Here is a 26,575-nt window from a genome sequence, read left to right on the forward strand (position 1 = left end):
AAGCAGGCTGTATTATTCTACGGTTAAGGTTGCATAAAGACTGCAAAATTTTCTTCAAGACCATTGAGTTTTAACTGTTATTTGGTAATGGACATTCAGGTTTTAATCACTCTTCAGGTTGCGATTTAGCATTTGGGATAAAATTCTTGTACTGTTTCTTTTTTGAAAAGATGATCACTTCTCAGCCTTTGGGCTAAGATTGAACAGAAGATCAAGCCTGAGATCAGATGTAATGACTGTTCTTATCAGCCTGGACCTAGAATGACTCTTTTGTGCAGACCGTGAATTGGATTCAATTTTCAATTTGAATTGGATTTTGGACCTCCTCTTCCATAAGAAATTTGCCTAAGCATGACAAGGAAGTATGGTAAAAGGAGATCTACAGGAAATCTGTGGGCACAGATGTTCTTATTACGTAGACAGATACAGATAGTTTCCTCTTTAGGCAAAATGGTTTTGCCTCAAACTCATTTTTGGGCTACGTAAAATTGTATTTCCTTTGAAGTATATACTTTTATAATGAATTTCTTTCTAGAATTAATGAATGGTATGAAATCATAGGATGTTGCAGCTCCTGGGTGGAGTGCTGCACACCATCTTAATTACTGACCTGTGATCCAGGTGACACAGTAGCACAGTGGCAAGCACTGCTGCCTCACAGCGCCAAGCACTGCTGCCTCACAGCGCCAAGCACTGCTGCCTCATAGCACCAGGGTTCAATTCCAGCCTCGGGGCACTGTCTGTGTGGAGTTTGCACTTTTTCTCCATGTCTGCGTGGGTTTCCTCCAGGTGCTCCGGTTTCCTCCCACAGTCCAAAGATATGTGGGTTAGGTTGATTGGCCACGTTTAATTGATCCTAGTGTCAGGGGGATTAGCAGGGTAAATGAGGGTTACGGGAATAGGGCCTGGGTGGGATTGTGATCGATACAGACTCGATGGGCCAAATGGCCCCCTTTCTGTACTGTAGGGGTTCTATGATCCTTTAACTCACAAAGAACAAAGAAAATTACAGCACAGGAACAGGCCCTTCGGCCCTCCAAGCCTGCACCAACCATGCTGCCCGACTTAACTAAAACCCCTTACCCTTCCGGGGACCATATCCCTCTATTCCCATCCTATTCATGTACTTGTCAAGACGCCCCTTAAAAGTCACTACCGTATCCGCTTCCACTACCTCTCCCGGCAACGAGTTCCAGGCACCCACTACTCTCTGTGTATAAAATCTGCCTCGTACATCTCCCTTAAACCTTGCCCCTCGCACCTTAAACCTATGCCCCCTAGTAATTGATTCTTCCACCCTGGGAAAAAGCTTCTGACTATCCACTCTGTCCATGCCTCTCATAATCTTGTAGACTTCTATCAGGTCTCCCCTCAACCTCCGTCATTCCAGTGAGAACAAACCAAGTTTCTCCAACCTCTCCTCATAGCTAATGCCCTCCATGCCAGGCAACATCCTGGTAAATCTTTTCTGTACCCTCTCCAATCAGGTCACATCAGTCACCTTCCTATCTTTGTTCCCTTTTCCCTCCCAATTACTTGTAAACCGATCAAAGTTGGGGTCATCAGCAGTCACATTAGAATGATGCAGCATATCTTTATTTATTATATAAATTTTAATTTATTTTCAGAAAAAGAATTGTTATGAAAATGTCACATTATAACCACACAATTATGCAACATGTTTTGCATATTATATGTAAAGCAAACCTGTATGTGTTGTAAGTATTGTTCCACTGTAGTACAGTTAGGGATGGTGTAATCCTTATAAAAGCAGAAGTTTGATCCAAACATATGCTCACTGAACCACACTTTAGCAAAAGTGTTTAACAGTCGCTTATCATAATCATCTGTGACACGACCTCCATACTGGATTTCTCCAATCATGTAGTAAACTGTATTCCAAGACACACCCTATTAAACAGGATGAAGTATTCACCCATTAGTCCAGAATCAGACTGAAACGGGAAAATAAAAGTTTAAATATGATTTACAGTTTATAACAGTGCTTTTGGAAAAATGTAGTTTTAAAAAATAAATCAAATGACGAGATGTAGTGGCACACCATGTAGTATTGTTCCATTGTAGTAGTTAGGGATGGTGTAATCCTTATAAAAGCAGAAGTTTGATCCAAACATGTGTTAAATTGCCCCTTAGTGTCAGGGGGACTAGCTAGGGTAAATGCATGGGGTTATGGGATAGGGCCTGGGTGGGATTGTGGTCGGTGAAAGCTTGATGGCCTGAATGGCCTCCTTCTGCACTGTAGGATTCTATGATACAATCAGGGTGACGAGTTGGTTGTTGGTAAGTATGGGATTTGTGGGGGAGAGGTGGGTTGAGGGTAGAGGGGTCTTCACACCATAATAGCAGCCCCTTAAAATACAGAGCAGTTGGGCACCCTGGATACAATTGATACCAATGACAATATCATAGACTTCTAGCCTTGGTCAGGACACAAGGAGAAAGTACTGAACTGACAACAGACAACAGAGGGTGGTGAATCTCTGGAATTCTCTGCCCACTGAAGTGGTGGAGGCTACCTCGTTGAATATGTTTAAATCACGGATAGATGGATTCCTGATCGGTAAGGAATTAGGGGTTATAGGGATCAGGCGGGTAAGTGGAACTGATCCACTTCAGATCAGCCATGATCTTATTGAATGGCGGGGCAGGCTCGAGGGGCTAGATGGCCTACTCCTGCTCCTATTTCTTATGTTCTTATGTTCTTTACATGAAGATAGATCGGGGAAATAAAAGACAAATAATTATTGAAAGCAACGCTTGCTCTGATGGAAAGATTTCCCCTGATTTCCGGGTATCAGTGTTATTTTCCAGACTAACTCTTTCCAGAAAAATACAAAAAGAAAATTCTAACAGTACATGTCAATTACACAGAAATCTTCCCTTCAATTGATAGAGGCACTGACAAGAGTTCTGCCTGAGGATTAATAAATGCTGTGGGGGACCTAATGAAAGGCCTATGATTCCCCACACTGACCAATCACAGCCATGTTGTCAGGGGAGGCATGGAGAGAAAGGAAAATAATTGAGAGGCAAGTCTGACTGGATTGTTCTCATCTAACTCTGAGTAGCTGGACATTGACTGGCATATGTCAGGGCCTGAGAGCTGCTTGTCTGCATTTTCAGATAGTGTCAATGTGGAGAATTGAGAAAGACACTTTATATAGATGAGCATCCAAGCCCATATCCTCTCTCTCATCAAGATGCCTACTTCCAGCTCTGTCATATCATCCTTCCCTGCCCCACCTCAGTCCATCTGCTGCTAAACTCTCATACATCCTTTTGTTACCTCAAGACTTGGACAAAGCAGCACTCTCCTAGCTGGCCTCCCAACCTTCACCCTCTATAAACTTCAGTTCATCAAAAACTCTGCCGCCTGCATCCTCATCACTTCTATTTCACATATCATGCCTGTGCTCACCAACTTACATTGGCTCCCTGCCCAGCAATGCCTTGAATTGAAAATGATCAACTTTGTGTTAAAATTCCTCAATGACTTCACACGTCACTTTTCCGTAACTTTCTACAACCTTCTGAGAACTCTGTAATCCTCCAATCTTCTGCATTCCTGATTTTCTTTGTTTCATCACTGGTAGTTGTGCCTTCAACTTATTGAACCCATTACTTTGGAACACAACACCTTTTCACCTCTTTACCTCAGTTAAGACAGTTTTTAAAAGCTATCACTTTGACCAAGCTTTTGGTTACGAGCCCTTATGTAGGTAGGTGTCAAATTTTGTTTGATAAGGCTCCAATGAAAACCTTGAGAGGTTTTATTACATTAAAGGGCACTTTTTAGTTGCAAGCGTCATTGCAAACAAGATCTTAAATAGGCTATTTTGTAAATAACATTTTTATTTAACTATATTATAAATATTGATGCAAGGGGTCCTTCCACAAGACTTTAAAGGGGGCTTCATTGTTCACATCTACAAACACCAATCCTGTGACAATCACAGAGGAATAGCTCTCCTGTCTATTGCTAGAAAGATCCTTGCCAGAACCCTTCTAAACGAGCCCATATTACATGTTGAGTAGGATCTACTTCCAGAGAGCCAGTGTGGTTTCAGAAAAAGCAGGGGGACCATCAACATGGTGTTTGCTTCTCTCCAACTGCAAAAGAGGTGCCAAGAACAAAATGCTGACCTATAACACCACCTTTGTTGACCTAACAAAAGCCTTTAACACTGTCCGCCATGAAGGGCTCTGGAAGATTATGAGCAAACTTGAGTGCCCAGAAAAACTTATTCAGATGGTTTGACAGTTCCACAATGGCATGCAGGCTTGTGCCCTTGGTGACAATGAGACTTCAGCCCTCTTCCCTTTCACCTCTGGAGTGAAACATGGCTGTGTACTGCTGCCGGCCTTCTTTAGCATCATGTTCTCAGCCATGCTCACTGACGCCTTCCAGGGTGAGGACCCAGGCATAGACATTAACTACCAATTAGATAGCAAGCTCTTCAACCTGCAACCCTCCAGGCCAAGACCAAGGTCCTTATTGTTAGATTGTGTGACTTTCTATTTGCTGATGACTGTGCACTAAATGCTGAAAGTGAAGTAGACTTGCAGCACATTATGGACCTGTTCTCCACATTCTGTGATAACTTCATTCTCACCATCAGCACGAAGGAGACAGAAGTCATGTTCCAATCTGCTCCAGGAAAGCTCGATCAAGAGCTGACGGTAGGAGTAAATGATCAGTAGCTGACCGCTGGAGACAGCACCCTCTCACTCTGTGTTCATATCGATGATGAGACTGATGCCAGAATTTCCAAAGCCATTGTGTTCTTTGGGAGACTTGACTCTTCAGTACGGGAATGTGGAGGATTGAATCTAAAAACAAAGCTTAAGGTCTATCAAGCAGTCGTTCTCTCCGCCCCTCTCTACATGAGTGAGACCTGGACTGTCTACCAGCAACACGCAAAGAAAATCAATCGCTTCCACCTTTGCTGCCTCCACAAGCTCTTCAATATCAAGTGGCAAGACAATGTCCCAGACGCAGAGGTCCTCGGGAGAACCGGCATGGTCAGCATCTTCACAATGTTACGACAAAGAACTGTTCCGAAGGGCTGGACAAAAATCAGAATGCCTGACAACCAACTCCTGAAGTGAATTTTCTACAGTGAACTCCAGAACGGAGCATGCTCCCATTGCAGCCAGAAGAAACACTTCAAAGATACCCTGAAAGGCTCCTTCAAGGACATTAAAATTGACACTGCATCATGCAAGACCCTTGTCCAGGGCCACTCGGCCTGGAAGAATGCATTTGCCAGCTGCACATCAGCATACGAAGAGCAATGGATAGTGTTAGTCCAAAACAAGCGTAAAGGAAGAACAGTGCCCCCAACTACCTGCCAACTCATTTTCCTGTCCCCACTACACTAGAACCTTTCATGCCAAGATAAGACTTATCAGCCACCTTCGCACTCACACAGCCCAATGTCTGGATGAGAAATGAAGATGGTCTTCTTCAAAACTGAAGATGAATGATGATGATAACATATAATTTCTACATAATTTCATGGAACATGATTAATTTGAGGTTTTGGTTTTATAAATCTGCCCTACCCCTTTTATACTAACAGAATGAAACCACTTCCAAGTTCCTAATATGCGCAATCTATTAGAACAGGGAGGGGTTTTTTTTTGTATTTCCTGCAGGAGTGCAAGCACGATTTCACCAGCATTCAGTGGAAATTCTTACTATTTAGAAATATAAGGACATTTATTGGAACAAAGTCAGAATGGGAAAGGTTAAAATGGCTACTCAACTTTGAGAAAAAGGATTGTACCTTTTTGCTGTCTGTATCATCAAGATGGTTTTGCACAAACTGGATTGTAGCATTTAAATCAGCTTGATTGAACTCATAAGGAATGTTCCAGCCAAGAGGTCCGAACTTACGCCTTTCTTGCACAGTTGAATGAAGGAAAGCCACTGCATATAGCATGGGTTTCCAATAAGGTGTGTTACTAACATCTAGCTGGTCTTGGCTGATACCTTAAAGATAACAAAAGTAGAAGTGCATTGGTGGAGATCCCATTACGATTTTTAAGGTTACAAGGCTTATCTGCTATAAATAGATAATGTGGTCAATTAGTGGTGAATTCATCTTAGGCACATCCTGAGGTATAAGCAAGGGTTTTGAGAAAGTTTGAGGGTTTGATGTAAAATCTTTAAAGAAGGCATTAAAAGATTTAGAAACTATTCATTGTTACACAGTACTTACCTTACATTTGGCCGAATGGGTCTATGGGTCTATGCTGGCGTTTATTTCCCATTAAGCCTCCTCCCACCCTTCATCATTTAACCCTATCAACTATTCATCTATTCCCTTCTCCCTCACGTGCTTAACCAGCTTCCCCTTAAATGCAGTTATCCCATTTTCTTTATTTACTCTGAATTCCACCACTCTCTGAAGTTTCTCCTAAATTCTCAAACTGGATTTATTAGTGACTATCTTATATTCCCCTTTGTCATCACCTCCTTTGTTGTCTATTGAATTGATGTATGCCATCTCCTTTAGTTTCAATTTCAATGTATACCATCTACAAGGAACTCATCAAGGATGCGTAGACAGCACCTTCCAAACACATGACTGCTCCCATCTAGAAGGACAGGGGCAGCATGGGAACACCATCGCCTGGAAGTTTCCCTTCAAGCCATTCACCATCCTGACTTGAAATATATCGCCATTCCTTCAATGTTGCTGGGTCAAAATCATGGAACTCACTTTCTAACAGCACCGTAAGTGTACCGACACCACTTGGACTGCAGCGGTTCAAGAAGGCAGCTCACCACTACCTTCTCAAGGACAATTAGGGATGGGTAATGAACGTTAGCCTAACCAGCAAAGCTCATCCTGTGAATAAATTAAAGAAACCTGCTCTCTTCACCAGGTCTAGCCTATATGTCACTCCAGTACTACATCTTTGTCGTTGGAATGGAGGCACGGTGGTGAGTATTGCTGCCTCACAACGCCAGTGACCCGGTTTCAGTTCGAGGCTTGGGTGACTATCTGTGTGGCATCTGCACATTCCCCCCATGTCTGCATGGATTTCCTCTGGGTGCTCCAGTTTCCTCCTCCAACGATGTGTAGGTTAGACTGATTGGCCAAGTTAAATTGCCCTTAGTATCCCAAGATGTGTAGGTTAAGGGGATTAGTAGGGTAAGTATGTGGGATTACAGAGATAGGGCCTGGGTGGGATGCTCTGTCGTAGAGTCGGTGCAGACCTGATGGGCCAAATGGCCTCCTTCTGCACTGTAGGGATTCTATGACTTTTAATTGCCCTTACAACTGTATGGTTTAATAAAGGGCAGGGCAGTGTTCAGCAGAAAACATTAATTTTTAATTGATTACTATATTTCTAAGATTTGGCAATTTTGGTTCTTTTTAATATCTCCATCTGCTGTCCTCCAGTTGGGAAGGTAGGGAGGCTTTGAAAATTCTCCACGGCTGCTGTCAATGCGATGATCTGAGCCAACACAAAGCATGCTGAGAGATAACGTAGGATGAATATCAGGTGAGGCTTGGAAATTAAATTCCTAGTGTGAGAGTACATCAAATTATATCCAGGTCCTGAACTGTATTTAACACTCCAAAAATTCCCCACAGCATAATTTCATCCTACAGCTAGTGGAACTATGCTGGAAAACCATGATTCTCACAACATGAAAATGCATGGAATGCTGGTCTACAAATAACATTTAATCAATGCACATAAAACAATTTTCCAAACAGTTCTGCAACTCCAGATCTGTGATCAATAAGAAATAGTACAGCACGCAAGGTACAAAGGTCAAGTTATTACTTCTATGTGGAATACCAAGGTCCAAAAATGTTGTAACTATTTAGGCTTAAAAACATAATCTTAGATTTGTTTAATATGTAAGTAGCTTTTCCAGCTGACAAAGGAGATATTTGCAATGAAGGCCAGTAAAAGATAAAGAGATTGTAGTGGAAGGAAAAGAAGAAATCATGTTCAGAATAAGTAGTTTTGTGGCCATGAAGAAGAAAGAAATGGATTGGTATACACTTATTGACTGAGTATAGGATACGTTTTATTTTCCATGCAGGCATTGTTTAATGTGGACACAGTTTGCCACCTTCATTATATCCTAGTTTGACTGCTTTACTGTGCTGGAAACCTCTTTAAAAAATCTCCTGTCTCAGTCCATTATAAAGCTTTGTTCAAATACGAATGGCAATTTAGGAAACAGAAGACACCCAATTGTGCATTACCGATCCAAATTACAATAATTTGTGCTTCATTTTACACAAATATTTAATTTGGGTAATGTTAATTAAACAAAAGCGAATGCAATTTTTGCATAATTCTCGGATTAGCAAAGACAATTACATTTTTAAATGAGATGGATCATGATCATTATAAATGTAGTGATTGCTCATTGTGAATGTGCATGTGTGGACATTGGGTGAGGATATGATTGGGGTGCAATATCCCTTCCCTCTCCATATTTGGATACCTAGCTCATTGACATGGCTTACATATGAAGAATGGTAACTGAAGTAAAATGCAAGAAGAGCAGTCAAAGCTGCTGGTGGTTGAACCATCTTCCAGCGAATTCAGTACCTCCAGGAGGAAGCAGGACATTAAAAGAGGGAAAGTAATTGTAAAACGTTCATTAGGTTTGAACACAGTCTGTATCGATGCATACATGGGAAGTCATTCAAGCATAAAACTACTTTGGCAGATAATCTAAAAATTGACTTTTTTAACCTGTGTATGTTCGCTTCAGACCAGCTTTTAATCCCTGAGGTGGTTCATTGGTAAATTTTATCGCCATTTGCAGCAGAGTAATGGGGAAGTGCCTGTGGACCTCAGTTGTTATCCACAGTCGGAATGAGTTGTGAATAGTCTCAGTTTCTGTAATTGTGTCCATCAGTTCATCCATGAAATCCAGTCCTAGGTGGCAGTTCTGAAGTAAAGCCCAACCTCCCTAAAAGTGAATCCCAAAAGCCAATTACATTAATTGCAGATGAATTTAAAAGCCAGCACAAAACAGTTATTATTTAAAGGTGAAGATATGTAGTCACTTTCTCTTTTCCTCCTGTGGTTTTTATATTAATGTCCCAAAATAGACTCTATTCATGAATTTTTTCCCCCACTTCTTCAATGGTTAGTGGCTGGCCTCTATTTGACAACTCACTCCATTAAATTGTTGAGATCAATAGTTGAACCATTAAAAGAGATTGTGATTGTACAGTAGCCAATTCGGAGTGCTGTTGATGTATCAATGTCCTGTGGCAATACGTTGATGCAGGAGGTAGTTCAAATCTCTACAACAGTAGCTTGTTCTCAAGACCTCTATACAATAAAATTACACGGTCTCAAAGAAACATGCTAACTGAACTAATCTGCCAAATTAAGGATACAGAGATAGATGTTCTATCTTTAGCCACACTGATAGTAAGAAACACAGATATCTGTAATGAACAGGTTTGTATATAAATTGGTGAATGTTAATCCTCTTACACTTGACATCGTCTGCTGAAGCAATCTGCGCGCATGTGTCTCTTGGCCCTGACCCATAGAAACATAACGAGTCTCAATGTTCAATCTCTTTCCAAGGACAATGATGCGGTCTGTAGGATCAGAGCCCATGGAGAGGAAACAGATGAGAGGGGTCCTGGTGTCAGATTCCTCCCAGGTTTTTTCAAGGTCCAGAATAACACCTTCCGCATATTTCTCACCCATAGAATCGATAATATATTTGCGGGCCTAAGTGCATAAAAATATTAGGTCTCTATTTTGTTCATATATCTCAAGTTAAATTATCACAAAAAATTCAAAATTAAGTGCAACATTTCTGCAGTTCTTAATGAGCTGAATACAAATACAATGAGGTTCTGTGAAAATCACCCCATTGGACTGTTGACTCTGACAATCTATTGGGTCAGTGCAGTACCTGACAGAACCTCGCACAATTACCTGACCTCAGTTAAGGAGGCAGTAAGGTCATTCATTTTCAGAAGCAGTTACACTTATAACAATTGTTAGCTTTGCCCAGAGGGTATTCTTTCCACTGTCACGGAATTTTCCAGCCACACCCACCCCAAGGCCAGGACTTCCTGCCTGAGGTCAACGGACCTTTGCATGATCCACCCCACCCACTACGATTCCCGTGGCGGGTGGGATGGGAAAATTCCGCCAGAGTTCAAACCCTGTTCCACATAATCAAAGCTTCTGTGTTTGCCAACATTATAGTAATGAGTAAATCTCCAAAATCAATGTTCATTGTGTATGCCTTTTGCTTTCCCATTGAAGAATAGCACTGCCAACTGTTCCTTTATTTATGAACTAGATGAAGTTTTAAGAATGGCAATACAGGAGGCGCAGTGATGGGCGGTTTCTTCAAGTTGAGGGAGTTTCAAGGTTTCAAGTTAACATGGACAAACACGTCTGAGAACATTGTCTCCAGCTGAGATTATTTCAGTTTATACTCACAGAAGCTGGGGCCACCTATGTGTCAGGGAAGGAGAAAGATTTCTGGAACAAATGTTTCAGAGGCAGTAATTGTCAAAGAAGGAGTGGTGACTATCCAGATGTCAGGCAAGCAAGGGGAGGCAGTGGCATGGTGGAATTATCACTAGACTAATAATCCAGAGACCCAGGGTTATGCTCTAGAGACCTGGGTTCAAATCCCACCACTGCAGATGGTGATATTTGAATTCAATAAAAATCTGGAATTAAAACTCCAATGATGACCATGAAACCATTGTCGATTGTTATAAAAACCCATCTGTTCACTAATGTCCTTTAGGGAAGGAAATCTGCCACTTTTACTTGGTCTTGCCAACATGTGAGTCCAGACTCACAACAATATGGTTGACTCTCAAATGCCCTCTGAAATGGAGGGCAGTTAGAGATTGGCAATAAATGTTGGCCCAGTCAGCGACACCCACATCCTATAAAAATGAATTTAAAATTTAAGGAGGGATAGGCAAGAACATCCAGCGAGCAGATTACTTCCAACCAATTTGAAGTAGTGGATTCCTGTGGGGAGGGTAAGAACAAGACTGTCAAATGGGTTGCAATGGAATCAAATAGTATCAGATGACTCTTGTTGGAGAAGATTGGCAATTCAATTAGCTTGTAGTAGGGATAGGAGAGTTGAAAATGCTCTGATGAAGTGCAAGTATGGCAAAGATATAAGTTTGGAAATAAATTGGGTGAAATGGAATAAAGAGATATGAGAACAGAGCACATAGAATTAGGACTGCTGCTTGTGTGCCAGATAAACACCTACACTGACTGGTTGGGTGGAGTGGAACAGCTTGCCTGTTAAATCATTTCTGTGTATTTCTGTGCCAAAGTGGTGGTTTTACTGAGCAAGTTATTGGTTCACTTTTTATTTACAAAAGTTCCACCTGTGCAATCGTTCTATCTGGGCACCAGGATCGGACCAGTAAAAGCTTGCCAAAACAATGCAGAGATTGATGGTAACCATCAGGCATGAACTCCTCCTCTTCTGGAGCATCTTTATCATACCAGATTTTCCACTGCTTCTCATTGCGAGCAATCTATAAATGTAATAAATGAACAGCTGTTAATTACTTGAGCATTAGTACCTTTAGGAAATGGAATTCCTCTGTAAAATTCCAGTCACGACGGATTTCATATGTGGTGACCAGAACTGCACACAGTACTCCAGCTGTGGCCTAACCAGCGTTTTATACAGTTCCATCATAACTTCTTATATTCAATGTCTTGGTTAATAAAGGGAAGTATCCTATATGCCTTCTTAATCACTTCATCCACTGTCCTGCTGTCTTCAGAGATCTATGGACATGCATACCAAGGTGCCTCTGATCCTCTGCACTTCCTCAGATCCAACCATTCATTGTATATTCCTTTGCCTTGTCAGTTCTCCCAAAATGCATAATCTCTCATTTTTCAAGGTTAAATTCCATTTGCCACCATACTGCCCATCCAACCAGCCCATCTATATCATCCTCTAATCTAAGGCTTTGCTCTTCACTATTTACCACACCATCAATGTTTGTGTCATCTGCCAACTTAGATACCGCTGACAGTCACATCCAGATCCAGAAGTGATCCCTGCAGAACACCATTGGACACAGGCTTCCTTCGACCATCACCCTTTGCCTCTTGCCACTAAGCCAATTTTGGATCCAGTTTGCCAAATTGTCCTGGATCCCATGGGCTCTTACCTTCATCATCATGTGGTCCCATGTGGGACCTTGTCAAAAGCTTTATTGAGCTCCTTGTAGATTACATCAACTGCCCTACCCTCATCTACACATCTATTGCTTCCAGTTCTCTTAATATATATTATCAAGTCATTAATCTTTAGTTTACAGCTTGTTTAACTTCACTTTCTTATATTCAAGTTGGACCTCTTCAATTGCAATTGTATCTGTTTTTGGTTCTTGTAGCTGGTTCTAGTGCACCAATCTATCAGATTATAGCACATTTGATTGCACATTTTAGGACACTGCATCAGTTCTTACTGTGGTAATTTGCTTTAGAAATAGTGTTGCACATTGCTGCTCAATTATATCCAGTCACTCTGAGTGCTGGCAGTCTGGTCCCATTCTGCACCCAACATTCAACCAGTCCCAATATTCTGCACTCAGTTGCTCCAGCATTCTGCTGGTCCTGATACTCTGCATTCAGCAACTCCAGTATGTCATCAGTACTGATACTTTGCACTCACTTTCCCAAGTCTTAAAACAAGAAGGAAATATCAAAGGAACCATAAGGCAGAAAAGCAGCGTTCAAATTTGAAAGAAAATGGTTTTGATTAAAACATAATCTGCTTTTTCTGTGTTTCAGTTTACACAATACAGCAACCCATCAGCTCTGATTCTTTGCATGCAGTTCCCCAGCACCTTGGCAGACCAGTTCCCAATTCCTATGAAATACACCATTGCTACTCTGCTCTGATTTCCTGTAATATTCGAGCAGTCTGGTTGAACACTTCCTACCTCTGAAAGCATCTGTCCTAGTTCTTTTACAATATATGTTTTTTATATATGGCTCAATCATAAAGGGGAAGCTACGAGTTAATTCAACATTTTAAATCAGCCCTTTTTATTTTTCCCAATTTTTAATTCGCTAGCAGCTGACACCCTGGTCTCTGACCACCAGGTTCCCATTGCTGCACATACTGTATACCATACTGTTCCTGTGACAAGTGAATCTCAGCACTTTGAAGTGTTTCTATTTGACTGTTTTTGTAACCCATTTCTAAATGGTTGAAGCCGCTGCACTTCTTTTACTTATGTGCACTGCAACAGATCTCAAAGGCAGCCACCAGAAATAAATTCATAAACAGGAAGTGCAAGCCGACAGGAATATAAATAAGAGACTCAAATTTAAACATGTTTCTTTAAGCTAAAGTTTTCAGTAACATTCAGTAAGCTACATAGTTACTTGGGAGTGAAAGAAATCTACAAGTTAGTTTAATCAAATTATATATTTTTTCAGAGTTTGCTATGAAAACACGCACCCTGAACAAATGTGGACATCCTGCCCATTGTCATTCTACACAAAAGGCTGGTGTGCACATGGAAAGAGGTAGAATTTGCATTCAATTTGCTCAAAACATTGGGTGGTATATCTTCAAACAAGGAGGACATGTTGTAAAGTTGCTTTGTATGGAAAGGATGACAAAGGACCAACAGGTTAAACCATTTACTGAGAGATCTTAGCAGCTCTTACATGTTGTGCATCTGTCCATCAGCTGGGGGGAGAGCTCCCGTGCCATCGACACGTCACTTCCAGTGTACACGTCATCACGATGTACACAGACCACCAAGTACATCTTCCCCATTTTAATTGGGACACCAGTACTACAGGCATATGACAATGTTGGATAGCGGTGACAGGTCATTAACGATTTACAATATACAGAGCACGGACTTGAGTTGCCACACCTGGTTGCAAAGCCCATTGCATCTCTTGGTCCCTTTTTTAAAAAAAGATGGCCCATATGTAAACTAAGTCAGCACTTAGTCCTTGAGTTTGGGGTTTGGTTTGTTCAGGTGCCTCTAGCATGCAATTGTGCCTGTTGGCTGTGCTTGGGGTGCACTCAGATTGTTGTCCACCATGAGGATGGCCTCATGCTTTCTGGGTGCGCACAGTGGTTGCAGCGCTTGTTGTGTTCGTATCCTAAGGGCCTCCATCTCCCCCAGTGCAGGAGTTGCAGATTGCAGACTCGGGGGGAGGAGGTTGGGGCCGGGGGGGGAGGGGATGTTACCATTTTGACTCTAAGTGCTGAATCTGGGCGTGATTCAGATCTGACTTGTAAATCTGTTCTCAGGCGCCCCCATACTCACTCAGCCTGAAAAACAAAGTTGTGAATCTGGATCGTGCTGTGGGCGGGGCTTATCGCACCTGAAATATTGCTGCTCCGATCGGAGCCTCCAACTGCACATGCGCAGTAAAAGAAATTTGAAAAACGTTCCCGCCACATCGCTCCCAGGCCGCAAAAAGCGGATAAAGCGGCCCGGGAGCGATGGTCCCCATAGACATCACTCCACCCCCACAACATAACTGTCCCCCCTTATCCACCCACACCCACCCCGCTACCCAGACCGATCATGACTCCCTGCCCCCTTTCCCCCCCCACCAATCGCCCGCAGAGTGGCAACGGACCCCCCCAGGACTAGCTTAGGGATAAAAAAAGGGGCGGCATGGACAAATTGGGCTGAAGAGCCTGTTTCCATGCTGTAAACCTCTATGACTCTATGGTTCGTATACCTGTAATAAGTGATGCCAGTTTCTGACATAGAGAGCACCACCTGAGGCAACCACTAAGTGTTTGGCATGGCTGTGGATCACAGCCACTTTGTCATGGCCGCTTGTGGTCTGCGTTCTGATTGTCTGACCCGGTTCTAGAGTGCAGAGTCTGCGGGTGATCCGGTCACAGTACCTTTTCCCTCTTTGTTGCTGTTTCATGAAGGCTCCACCTACATTTGCTTCCACTTTGGGTTGCAGACGGGCCTTGGCGACTTGGATCATGGTTCTGGTACGTCTGGAGAACATTCTCTGTGCTGATGAGGGCAGGCCCTGTCTCGGCAAATTTCACAGATTGATTATTGCAGCATTATGGTCACGGGGGCATTTTTTGAGGAGATGCGTACTGCCTGCTCTGCCAAGCCATTTGATTGTGGGTAGAGGGGACTACATGTGATGTGTTCAAAGTTTCATGCGTATGCAAAGTCCTTGAGCTCCCTGGAGACGAATTACCGGGCATTTCTATCATCATCTTGGGGAATGCCATGTGTAGTGAAGTGTCTCTTCAGCTTTCCCAGGACTGTGTTGCTGTTCATGTCAGGCAGATAATGAACTTCATACCAGCCTGAGTATGAGTCGACAAGGACCAGATGCTGTTTCTCATTCCTTTCAAATATATTTGCCACCGTGAGTGACCATGGGAGGTCTGGGACCTCATGGAGGTGCAGCAGATTTTTGGTTGGATGAGGCTTGAGTGCGTTGCATGGTGCACAGCTGCATCCTTCCCTCACTGTGTCTACAGACATTGAGGGCCAGTACTTGATTTCCTTTGCCCTACACTTTGTTGCTTCCACCTTCTTCCAGGTATCAGCGATGTTTTTATTGAAGATGAGTGGGTCAGTGCAGCAAAGTCCTTGTGCTATCCCGGCCAGATTCTGACACTATGCAAAGTTGCTGGGTTGTATGGAAAGGATGACAAAGGACTAACAGGTTAAACCATTTACTGAGAAATCTTAGCAACACTTACTTTCTAAGTGTCTACCCATGCTGGGAGAGAACTCCTGCGTTACCAACACATCACTTCCTGTGTACAAATCATCATGGTGTACACATGATGACCTAGTCTACACATGTAAAAAGAGCCCTGGGGCAGAACAGCTGTGTTCAAACAAACAAAAGTAACAGAACTGCAAAGACACAATGCAAACCTCAGTTTCATAGGAAAAATAGAAGTCCTTTCTTCCCAACTTCATCCTTCATAAGCTGGGTACTTTGTCACATGCTTCTTCTAATAACCTGGCCAATTGGTAAAACTAGGGGTTCAAACATGAAAGCTGGGATTTCATCAAATAGAATCCCTACAGTGCAGAAGGAAGCCATTCAGCCCATCGAGTCTACACAAAGGCGCCAAACGAGCATCTTAACCAGGCACACTCCCCAGCCTAGCCCTATAATCCCACGCATTTACCATAGGTAATCCACCTAACCTACACATCCTTAGAATGTAGGAGGGAACCAGACCATCCGAAGGAAACACATGCAGACAAAGGGAGAATGTGCAAACTCCACACATAGGGGACGATTCTCCCACCCCGTTGCGCTAATTTTCTAGCGTAGCAAGGTGGGAGAGTCGCACAGCCAGGCATGCATGCATTTGCGCATGCGTTCCTGTCGCAAGTGCATTTCCCAGCGCCAAATTTCTGGCGCCGTCAGATCTGCGCTGGAAACTGGCAGGAAGACAGATAAGTTATTTAAATCTTTATTTAAATGTAATTAATGGGCCCGGGACTGAATTCTCCAGGCCCGCTAGCCTCTCCCACCCCACCAGAATATTTCACTCTAGCAGGGTATAGCGTAGCTCCCTACTTTCGGGGAGCCAACGGGACAACCCCGCTGGAATGAAGGGGGGCAATTGGGGCCCCCCAGTGGGTCAGGTGGTAGGGGAGTGCCCATGGGAATTGGCACCATGGCAGTGCCAGCCTGTCCCCCTTGGCACTGCCCAAGGGACAAAGTGTCCATGCCCAGGGGGCACCTTGGCACAGCCCACTGGGCATCAGGCAGTGCCAAGGGGGCGGGGTCTAATGGGGTGGGCGGGGCTTAGGGGTGATCGGTGGGGGTGGGGGCTCCGCTGCCACTGTGCCATTGGGACCGGTTGGGCCAGGAGGGAAGCCAGCGATTGCGGGGGTGGGGGGTGGGTCTGCCTCTTGGGGGGGGTAACTGAAGATCGAGGTTGGCTGGGGGTGTGTTTGCCTGCTGGGGGTCGGCACTGCCTGGTTATGGGGCCGGGACTGCTGGGGGAACTGTGGAGGGGGGGCTGGAGATTGGGGTGCTCCGGGATGGGTGGGGGGGGTCGGGGTTGGGCCCGGAAATGGTCAGGGGGGCAGCCACAATCGGGCCGTGGGGGGGGGTCAGAGGGGCAGCACTGTTAGGGTCCCAGGCTGGCCTGCAAAGAGGGAGGCTGACAGTTCGAGGCCACTGTGCATGCGCAGAAGTCCGCTGATTTCAGCCTCTCCAGCGGGAATAAGCCCCGCTCCCTGAAATCTAATCATATTCACGCTGATTACCTTTGCATTGCTGAGTATGGGAGGTTCTTCTCTGAACACCCACTGGAAAAACCAGCTTGAATTACTCCAGTTTTCATGCAAATTTGACACTTAGAATTTTTTGGGGGAGAATTGCACCCACACAGTCACCCAAGACTGGAATTGAACCCAGGCCCCTGGAGGTGTGAGGCAGCAGTGCTAACCACTGCACCACCACGCCTGCAGATTTGAATCTGCAGCTCTGATCGGAAGATTAAGTCAACTATTAGATCTGCTGGGTCAAACACATCCAAAAATTTAACATAAATCTCATGCATCTATATTTGCTAAAGTTTGAATCAGTAACTTGATGAAAGATTATTATTAATCACCGCAATAACACATCCAATTACGTTTAACCAGTTGCCTTCAATCTTACCTGGAAAAGGATGCCTAAAAACTGATGAAGTTTACTAAGTTCAACTAAATTCAGCCAGGTCATATCAAGAATCCACTTGGCAGGTTTTTGGGGACAGGTTTTGAGGTCCAGAGAGGCACCACCTGGAATTCAGATGGCAGGATACATATAATGTGTACAAAATATATAGATCACACTCAAAAACATGATCAATGTTTCCATGTCACATTTCGATGTATTGATTTAGATAGGTTACAGAGTTCACAGTCTCTGATCTCTTGGTAGCTGAGTACACAACAGCTACAGAGCAGGCTGCTTGTTCCTCTGCCCAAGAAATAATATCCAACAGTTCAAAGAGAACTAAGCCAGAGTTATGGAGATAAAGTAAAAGGAATTCCTCCCCCAACAAAATGTATATTCATGTTGTGGACAGAGAAAGATTAGCTACAACAATTATTTAACAACAATAATGGCAATAGTTGCTTTAATATGGCTATTAAGGCTGAGAGCTAAGCATGCTGGGACATTTGATCAACTTATAGATTAAAACCAGATGCAAGTTGTAAAGAGGCTCTGGTCTGGGATCTGTGATCTGAAGCTTCCTGTGTTGGTCAGATCAGGGAAGTTGTTTACATTGACCCAAACATTGTGTCTCTGGTTTTTATGGCTGTTATATGTGTGGAGTATGCAGTTTGAACTAAGCGTAATGGCATTGTTCAAAAGTAATTTCACTGGATGTTCGAGCCATGTGATCGATTTCTGCTTACACAGTTGGCTGGATGACAGAGAATCTTCCAGAAACGAGTGGAGAATTGTGGATAAAGAGACATGCGAGCCTTTGTTTGGCAGCGATAACTCGAAGAGACCAACCATCGCAGGAAGACCTGTGCCCTGAAGGATGCTTCAGAGGAGAAGATAGATTCTACATCGAGGATATTTCTTGGCCAAGATTTTCCTAAACTTGGTAGTATCTATTTTCAGTTAAAGTTGATGTTTAGTTAAAGTTGATGTTCAGTTGAAGTTAAAATGCAGTTTAAGTGTTAAAGTTCAGTTGAGAGTTGATGTTCAGTTAGAGTTAAAGTTCAGTAAAGAGTTAATGAGTTGCAACTGTTTATGTTTGAGATGTACTAGAAATGTTAAATAAAGAAATAATTGAATTACTGTCCTTGTTTGTCTCATTAAACTGGAATGCCTGGAAGGTGTTTAAATGAAAAGCTATATAACAATGTGTATATTCACAAATAGAAAAATGAATTTTCGGAGTGTATGAGTTTCACTTGATAACAAAACAGCAAGTTGCGTTCCACATGCTTACTGTATGACACCTGCAACACACCATATCCCTAAAATCAATCACTATTTAGGGCCCTGTTATACCTCCACTTTGGCATCAATGCAAAGCGATTTTGGACATGCAGCACACAAGCAGCAGTGTAGCCGATCATGTGTAAAGCTATGGGGATGTAAAGGCCTCCAGGTGCCTGTATCATGCTGGTTTGAGTTTGCACTGTCTTCTGTAATATAACTCAGACATCAGAAGGACTGCTTTCTAACCAGAGAAGAGAAATTTCCTGTATCCTGTAAATGTTAAATATTCTATGGAAGAAACTAAAGGGATGGTTTTGACTTCGAGTGTTTGTATAAAATGGGTGATAGCAAATCAGCAGTATGTTTTACATCTCCATGATTTAAGTCAACGGAAATAAAAATTGTATCATTGACTTTACTCTAGCTACAAAGCTAAAGTTACCCGCTACATGTTAAACAGCAATTTTAATTACATTCATTATTAATTTCTATAACATATAAAAATAAATACATGTGTGGAAGGCTGGTCCATCTTAGTTCACCCATTTGGAAAAGTCTACACCTTAAATGCTTCAATGGTTTATGTCTTATTCCATGTTAAAGCAAGCAAGTTACCTATCCAATTAAAACCACAATTATCATTGATGCAATTCTGTGCAAATCATTTGTAAAATCTACATTATACAACGCACATGTTTCCAGTTTAATACTATGCTGCAGTTAAGGCGGCAAAAGGTATGTTGGCCTTCATTGCAAGAGGACTTGAGTACAGGAGCAAGGATGCCTTACTGCAGCTGCACAGGGCCTTGGTGAATTATGTATAGTTTTACTACCCTTACCTAAGAAAGGATATACTTGCCATAGAGCGAAGGTTGACCAGGCTGATTCCTGGGATGGAAGGAATGTTGTTTCAGGAGAGTTTGATCAACTAGACATGTATTCACTCGAGTTTAGAAGAATGAGACAGGATCTCATTGAAACATATGCAATTCTGACAGGGATGGACAGACTGGATTCCGAGATGCTGTTTCCTCTGGCTGGTGGTGTCTAGGACAAGTGGTCAAAGTCTCAAGATATGGGTAGGCCTTTGAGGACTGAGATGGGGAGAATCTTCTTCACTCAGAGGATGGTGAACCTGTGGAATTCTCTGCCACAGAAGGCTCTGGACACCTAGTCACTGAATATTTAAGAAAGAAATCGATTTCTTGATTCTAAAGGCATCAAGGGATATCGGGAGAGTGCAGGGTATGACGTTGAGACAGAGGATCAGCCATGATCATGTTGAACGGCAGAGCAGACTTGAGGGGCTGAATGGTCCATTCCTGCTCCTATTTTCTATGTTTACCAAATGAATCATAGTAAGAGGTTAATTTTTTTTCATGTATATGCTGAGGATTGCAATGATATGGTAAGGCCCTACCCAAAACAGTGCGAGCAGATGAATCCATAACTACTTTCAGAACGAAAATGGACAAATACTTGGACAAAACTAAAAAGGCAATGGGAAGAGGACTATGTAGATAGTTATTTCTGAACAGTGTCTCTGATGTGGTGGTTTGAAGTGCTGCAAATTCTATGATTTTATGATACATTTATGATAATTGGATCATTTAGTGGATATGTTTAAACAAAATGCTTCTGAGGGAAACTGCATAATTTCTTTCAAATGTGCTTTATCTATTGCCTCAGTTGAATCCTTTCATTAGACAAAATTTCAGAAGCAAGAAGGAACAAGCATATTTAACAAAACGTAACCCAATTGTAATTATAGAACTTCAGAATTAAAGATAATGCTCTCCACTTCGTTGACTATTAATATTATTACTGTGCTAAAGGCACTATGTAAATGCAAGTTGTTATTGATATGGAGCAGTGTGGCAGACCCTTCTCAAAGCAAAACTTAATTATTCAACTTAGACTACAATTAAAAGCTCACTCTAGTTCACATGCTCTCTAACCGAGACATCCATAATAAAAGCATTCTAATTTTAAAAAGCTGTGGTTCCATTTGACTTATTTTTGAACCAACATACCTTTAATGAGCGTGAGAAATTCATCATGCTTAATTTTGTTGCATTGCATATCAATTTTCAAAGTGAGCAAAAGTGTGAAAAGGAACTTGTGTTGCTCATACAACCCACGAGCTGTGTATGTGTAGACTTCATACGTCATATAATCAATAATGCATACTATTCGCTTGCTGGTGAATGGACTTTTAGCAGACCTGGTGGAATTGGTTATAAAAACATATTAAATGTAATAAGAACTATATTAAATATAGCATGCAGAGATGTAAAATAAAAATTACATTGTAAATTAGGATGAGGCTGGCAGCAAGAAAGAATGTAAATCTGACTGGTAGTTCCAAGTAAATACAATTGTGGCACCAGACCTGACTAGCGACAGATCGAAGATCCCAAGGAATTGCCTCAGAGAAGTCTGATACATCACATTCACCATACTCATCTCAACAATCAAGAAATACAGGATGCTGCCTCTGGTAGCCACTGTGTAAAAATAAAGAGATGTGTGATAATTCACCTACTGCAATGATAACTTATTGCAACACAAAGTTAATGTCAAATTTGGAACCAGTACTGGAAAAAGTTTAGATGTTGCACAGAAGCTCCTCTTTTGTTATAAAAAGCACAATGTGCGGGATTTTCCCATCCCATCCACTACAGGAATTGTAACGGGCAGGCCACAGGCCGTACAAAGGTCCACTGACCTCGGGTGGAATTTTCTAGACTTGGCGTGAGTGTGGCCGGTAAATCCTGCCCAATGGTGTCTGAAATTTAACATAACCTCAGTCTTAAATTCAATGCTGGTTCAAATTACGTTTAGTCAACTGTTTTTGTGGACTGACACATTAAACCTTGAGGGCAGAATTTTCTCATTTTTGCACAGAGTGCTGGCTAAGGTGAGTAAACCAGTGTGCATTTCCCCTCTGGTCAATTCTGGTCACCCTATTATAGAAAGGATATTATTAAACTAGAAAGAGTGCAGAAAAGATTTACTAGGATGCTACCGGGACTTGATGGATTGAGTTATAAGGAGAGGCTGAATAGACTGGGACCTTTTTCTCTGGAGCGTAGGAGGCTGAGAGGTGACCTTATAGAGGTTTATAAAATAATGAGGGGCATAGACAAGGTAGATAGTCAATATCTTTCCCCAAAGGTAGGGGAGTCTAAAACTAGAGGGCATAGGATTAAGGTGAGAGGGGAGAGATACAAAAGTGTCCAGAGGGGCAATTTTTTCACACAGAGGGTGGTGAGTGTCTGGAACAAGCTGCCAGAGGTAGTAGTAGAGGCGGGTACAATTTTATCTTTTAAAATGCATTTAGATAGTTACATGGGTATGATGGGTATAGAGGGATATGGGCCAAATGCGGGCAATTGGGATTAGTTTAGGGGTTTTAAAAAAAAAGGGCGGCATGGACAAGTTGGGCCGAAGGGCCTATTTCCATGCTGTAAACCTCTATGACTCTGCACAGTCAGCTTTTCTCACCTGATAATCTAGCACTTGTTGCCCTTTTTAAAAGGCTCCCCAATCGCCGATAACAAAGAAAATTACCCACCCCCCATGTATATGGAGGCCCCTCCCCCAGCAACCCCTCCATGCACCACCCCCCATGGACCTGGGGAGGCCCTCCCCCAATGGAGCTCCCCAGAGGGGTCCCCCCCCACACTGCCCCCTGGCATTGCCCCCTCGCACTACCCCAGTACTGCCCTCGCACAGAGGTTAGTGCCGGGGCAGTGCCAGGGAACTACCAGAGTACTGTCCAGGCATGTCCCTCTTCCCTGGGTGCTGTACTTAACTGTGTGACCCCTGGCGGGATCACTTCACCTGGTTCCCATTTTAAAAAAACAGGTGTAGGGAAGATCTCAATGTGGGGGGATGATATGGTGAGGAAATCCTTGAATATTATTATAATTAATTGAAATGAGGCTCCTGACTTTTCTGGGTGGAAACCTTGTTATGTCATAAGCGGGCAGGGAAAATCTGTAAACAAGATCTTGCTGGCACAAAATTCCAGCCTTAACTTAAAGCATTTACCTCAGGAAACTATACTGTACATCAATAAAGGTATAGCAATAGGCTGGAAATTTTATTATTGTCAAACAATTAAAAATAAATGTGCAAGAAACAGCATTAAGACCAAGGAGTTTCTCTTCTGTTAGTCAAAAGCCACAGTCTGAATTGCTTCAGTCAGATCTTCAAAGCTAAATTCAAATTTAAACATGTAAACTAAACCCCAAATATTTCTTTTGAAGAATAAATCTAAGTTTATACACCGATTAACGTGATGCAGCAAATTCCACGGAGAGTTGTGACGCACCTAGTCGGTACTCCTCCCGGGCAGTATTTATTTGCATTTCAGTCTCAGCTGCTATCTTTAACTTCTGTGTTACTTCTTCAGCTGTTTGCTTAGTGTTCTGAAGTACTACGATCAAACTTTCATCATCCACAAGGGAACCCTGGGTAGTTGTTAAACGGTAAAGTAGGTTATCTTCCAACTCCTTCATCTTCCTTTTATTTGCAGTCACATCCTCCATCAGGTTTGTCCGCTCTCTCTCCAGTTCCTAAACAAAAATTGCCAACAGAATTATTTACAGCGTAATTATAAAGCAAGCTCTCCTCCTGGTTTGAAAAGAAATACCTCCTACTTGAGGACTTTATGTCCGAAAAACTAAATGAACATTATCTATTTGTGTATTTTTTAAATATTCTAATTTAAACTAAATATTAATGCATTCGTTTAGTCTCAATACTTAAAATTGCTTGTCAATAATTTTACTGCAGGGAAAGGTAAATCCTGTTTGACAAATTTATTTGAGTCTTTGAGGATGTAACTAGGAGGGTAGATAAAGGAGAACCCAGTAGATGTGATCTATCTAAATTTCCAAAAGGCATTCAATGTGCCACGCAATAGGTTGATACACAAGATAAAGGGCTCATGGAATTGATACATTAGCACAGACAGAGGATTGGTTAATGGATGGGAAGCAGAGAGTAGGAATAAATGGGGCATTTTCAAGTTGGCAGGCTGTGCCTAGTGGAGTGCTCAAGGTTCAGTGCTGGGATTTCAACTATTTACCATCTATATTAATAACATAGATGAAGGGACAGAGAGTAATGGATCTGAGGTTCCTGACAATAATAGAGCTAGGTGGGAATGTAAGCTCGAAGGAGGACACAAAGAGGCTGCATTGAGATATAGACAGATTAAGGGAGAGCACAACAAGATGACAGATGAAGTATAATGTAGGGAAGTTCTTTGGTCATAAGAACAGAAAATCAGAATATTTTAAAGGCATGAAACTTGTAAATGTTGGTTCTCAGAGAGACTTGGGTGCACACATACAAGGATCACAGAATGTCAGAATGCAGGTACAGTAACCAATTAAGAGAGCAAATGGCCTGTTGACTTTAATTGCAAACAGATTAGAGTGTAAGAATAAAGAAGTCTTGCTAGAATTGTATGGGCCTTTGGTGAGACCACACCTCGAATGCTGTGTGCAATACTTGTCTCCATATTTAAGGAAGGATATACTTGCATTGAAGGCAGGTAGAAAAGTGGAGTTCAAACACACAGTTTTGTTTTACATGTAAATTACTCTAACCGTATCAGTTATATGTTTTTGCTATAATTACAATAAAACAAGTGTGCAACCCAATCTGTTAAATTTTGAGGTATTGGTGATGTTGGTTGAGTCATATTGTAAATCATATTGTATTCTGGGAACTAATGAACATGGATCATTTTACACACTACTGTACAATTGTTTTTATAAGTGTGGGGGGAGTGTATTATAGATCTCTATATAATATAGTGCAAGATCTGAGCATTTAAATTACTCTCTCCATTGCCCACTCTGTTGGGGAAGTGTAAAGTTAGTTCAATAATGACTGCGGCTGCAGCTGAGCATGTGTTAGTTTTGTGCAGTGTGATACCCAACAGCCCTAATGAAGCTGGTGGCTTCTCCACATGGCATCAGTAAAATGCCGGCAACCTGTAAAATGACCTCTGTGGAGCAACAGCCGGGGCGAATTTTCCTGTTTCGCCCGCCACAGGAATTGAAGCAGGCAAGGGAAAGGTCCATTGACCTCAGGCAGGATTTTCCAGTTTTGGGCAAGTGCAGCTGAAAAACCCTGTCCCAATCTGCCTCGCAGATCACCTCTGGGAATCTCCTCTGGTGGTGGAATAATGTAGGATAGTTATCCTGCATTATTCTCCCTGCTACTATCATGCCCCCCACCTCCTTTTCTGTGATCTGGGGACCAGTAAAATTCAACCCAATAAGAGAAGAAATGGTCATTTCTGAGAATTTGCAGGTGAGAATTGAATGGGATTAGAAAGTATTAGCCTGCATGGGAACAGTCATTACACCTTAAAGGTAATTCATTGTGTGAAGAAATCTAAATATAAGTGTTATTAATAATAAGCGCTCTGTACCTGGGACAAACAGCATTCATGCCACTTCCTATTTATTATTTTCCTAACGCCTTATGGGCCAGGGAAAGATTGGCCTCCAACTTCTACAACTGTATGCAAGTGTGGCTGTACTTCCCCAAGCATTCCAGCAAGTTCTTTTTGACAATCCCCAAATACATTGCATAGTTACAGTCATGTCTTAAAAGGTGAAAAATCCTAATCCCTTGGTTTGAATACAACTCTGCAATTACTTTGTAAGTGTCCCAGATTGCACTCACGTTTCTAATGAGTCATTAATTGAAGGATTTACATCACCTGTTTCTCAGTGAGAATTGCTCGCCCCAACAGTTGATCCTCCAGACCTTTAATGGTGACAGTGAAGTCAATAATTGAAGTGCGGGCACTTATCTCTGGAGTATAAGCAGGATTTGCCAGTTTTGTTGTAATGTACAGTCTGAAACCACTCATGACGTCCATCTCCTTATCTCCTATCTTTACCTGCAGAAAAGACATCAAGAATTTTGGGCAATAAATGCTGGTCTTGCTGGTGATGCCCAAATTCAAAGACTAAATATTTTAAAACCTACAATTTAGGTCTGCAATATAAATATTACTACATAAACGATGCAAACATCAAATTTAATTTGTGTCATTTATGTACACAGAGAATACTATATAAATATTTAGAAATTACCTTATGTGTGGACCCAGTTTTGATGAAGTTTTTCTCCAGGACATTGTCCAATGCTGGGTCAAGTTCTTCCCCTACATCCTCAATTAATAATGGTCTTCCCAGTGAAAGGCAGTCTTCCAAATGGTTTCTAAAGTACTTATGATTTAATGATGTTACCTATAAAAAAGGAGGAAAACTTCTGCTGCATTACATGACACATTACATTTATAGGTTTTATATTCTAGAAGATTTTCATTTATAAAAGATAAATTAAATGGAACAATACTAACAAAAATACAATTTTTAGTTCTTTATACTAGAGCTTGCAATTCTGATTTCTCTTTTCTGTCCCTATGGAGTTCCTGTGGCGCGGTGGGTGGCATCCCTGCCTCTGAGCCAGAATCTCTGGGTTCAAATCCCACCCCAAATCTTGAAGGCCAAGGAAGGAGCATTCATAATGCAACTAAAAAGGTTGA

At 42.1% G+C, this 26,575-nt stretch overlaps 1 protein-coding gene across 1 annotated transcript in view; it reads right to left on the reverse strand.

Annotated features, from left to right (window-relative positions):
• LOC144493103 (dynein axonemal heavy chain 5-like) overlaps positions 1-26,575 on the reverse strand; it is a 214,417-nt gene that overhangs the window by 16,330 nt on the left and 171,512 nt on the right. The window contains exons 66-76 of the mRNA XM_078212005.1: positions 26,121-26,276; positions 25,742-25,924; positions 23,330-23,573; positions 21,383-21,497; positions 21,024-21,214; positions 17,704-17,825; positions 11,409-11,561; positions 9,514-9,759; positions 8,758-8,977; positions 5,811-6,016; positions 1,708-1,911 (exon numbers count right to left, since the gene is read on the reverse strand). Coding sequence (XP_078068131.1) covers positions 1,708-1,911; positions 5,811-6,016; positions 8,758-8,977; positions 9,514-9,759; positions 11,409-11,561; positions 17,704-17,825; positions 21,024-21,214; positions 21,383-21,497; positions 23,330-23,573; positions 25,742-25,924; positions 26,121-26,276 — 2,040 coding nt within the window. The remainder of the gene's footprint in view (positions 1-1,707; positions 1,912-5,810; positions 6,017-8,757; positions 8,978-9,513; positions 9,760-11,408; positions 11,562-17,703; positions 17,826-21,023; positions 21,215-21,382; positions 21,498-23,329; positions 23,574-25,741; positions 25,925-26,120; positions 26,277-26,575) is intronic.

This window comes from Mustelus asterias, chromosome 4 (assembly GCF_964213995.1).
Source record: "Mustelus asterias chromosome 4, sMusAst1.hap1.1, whole genome shotgun sequence".
Taxonomy (NCBI): domain Eukaryota; kingdom Metazoa; phylum Chordata; class Chondrichthyes; order Carcharhiniformes; family Triakidae; genus Mustelus; species Mustelus asterias.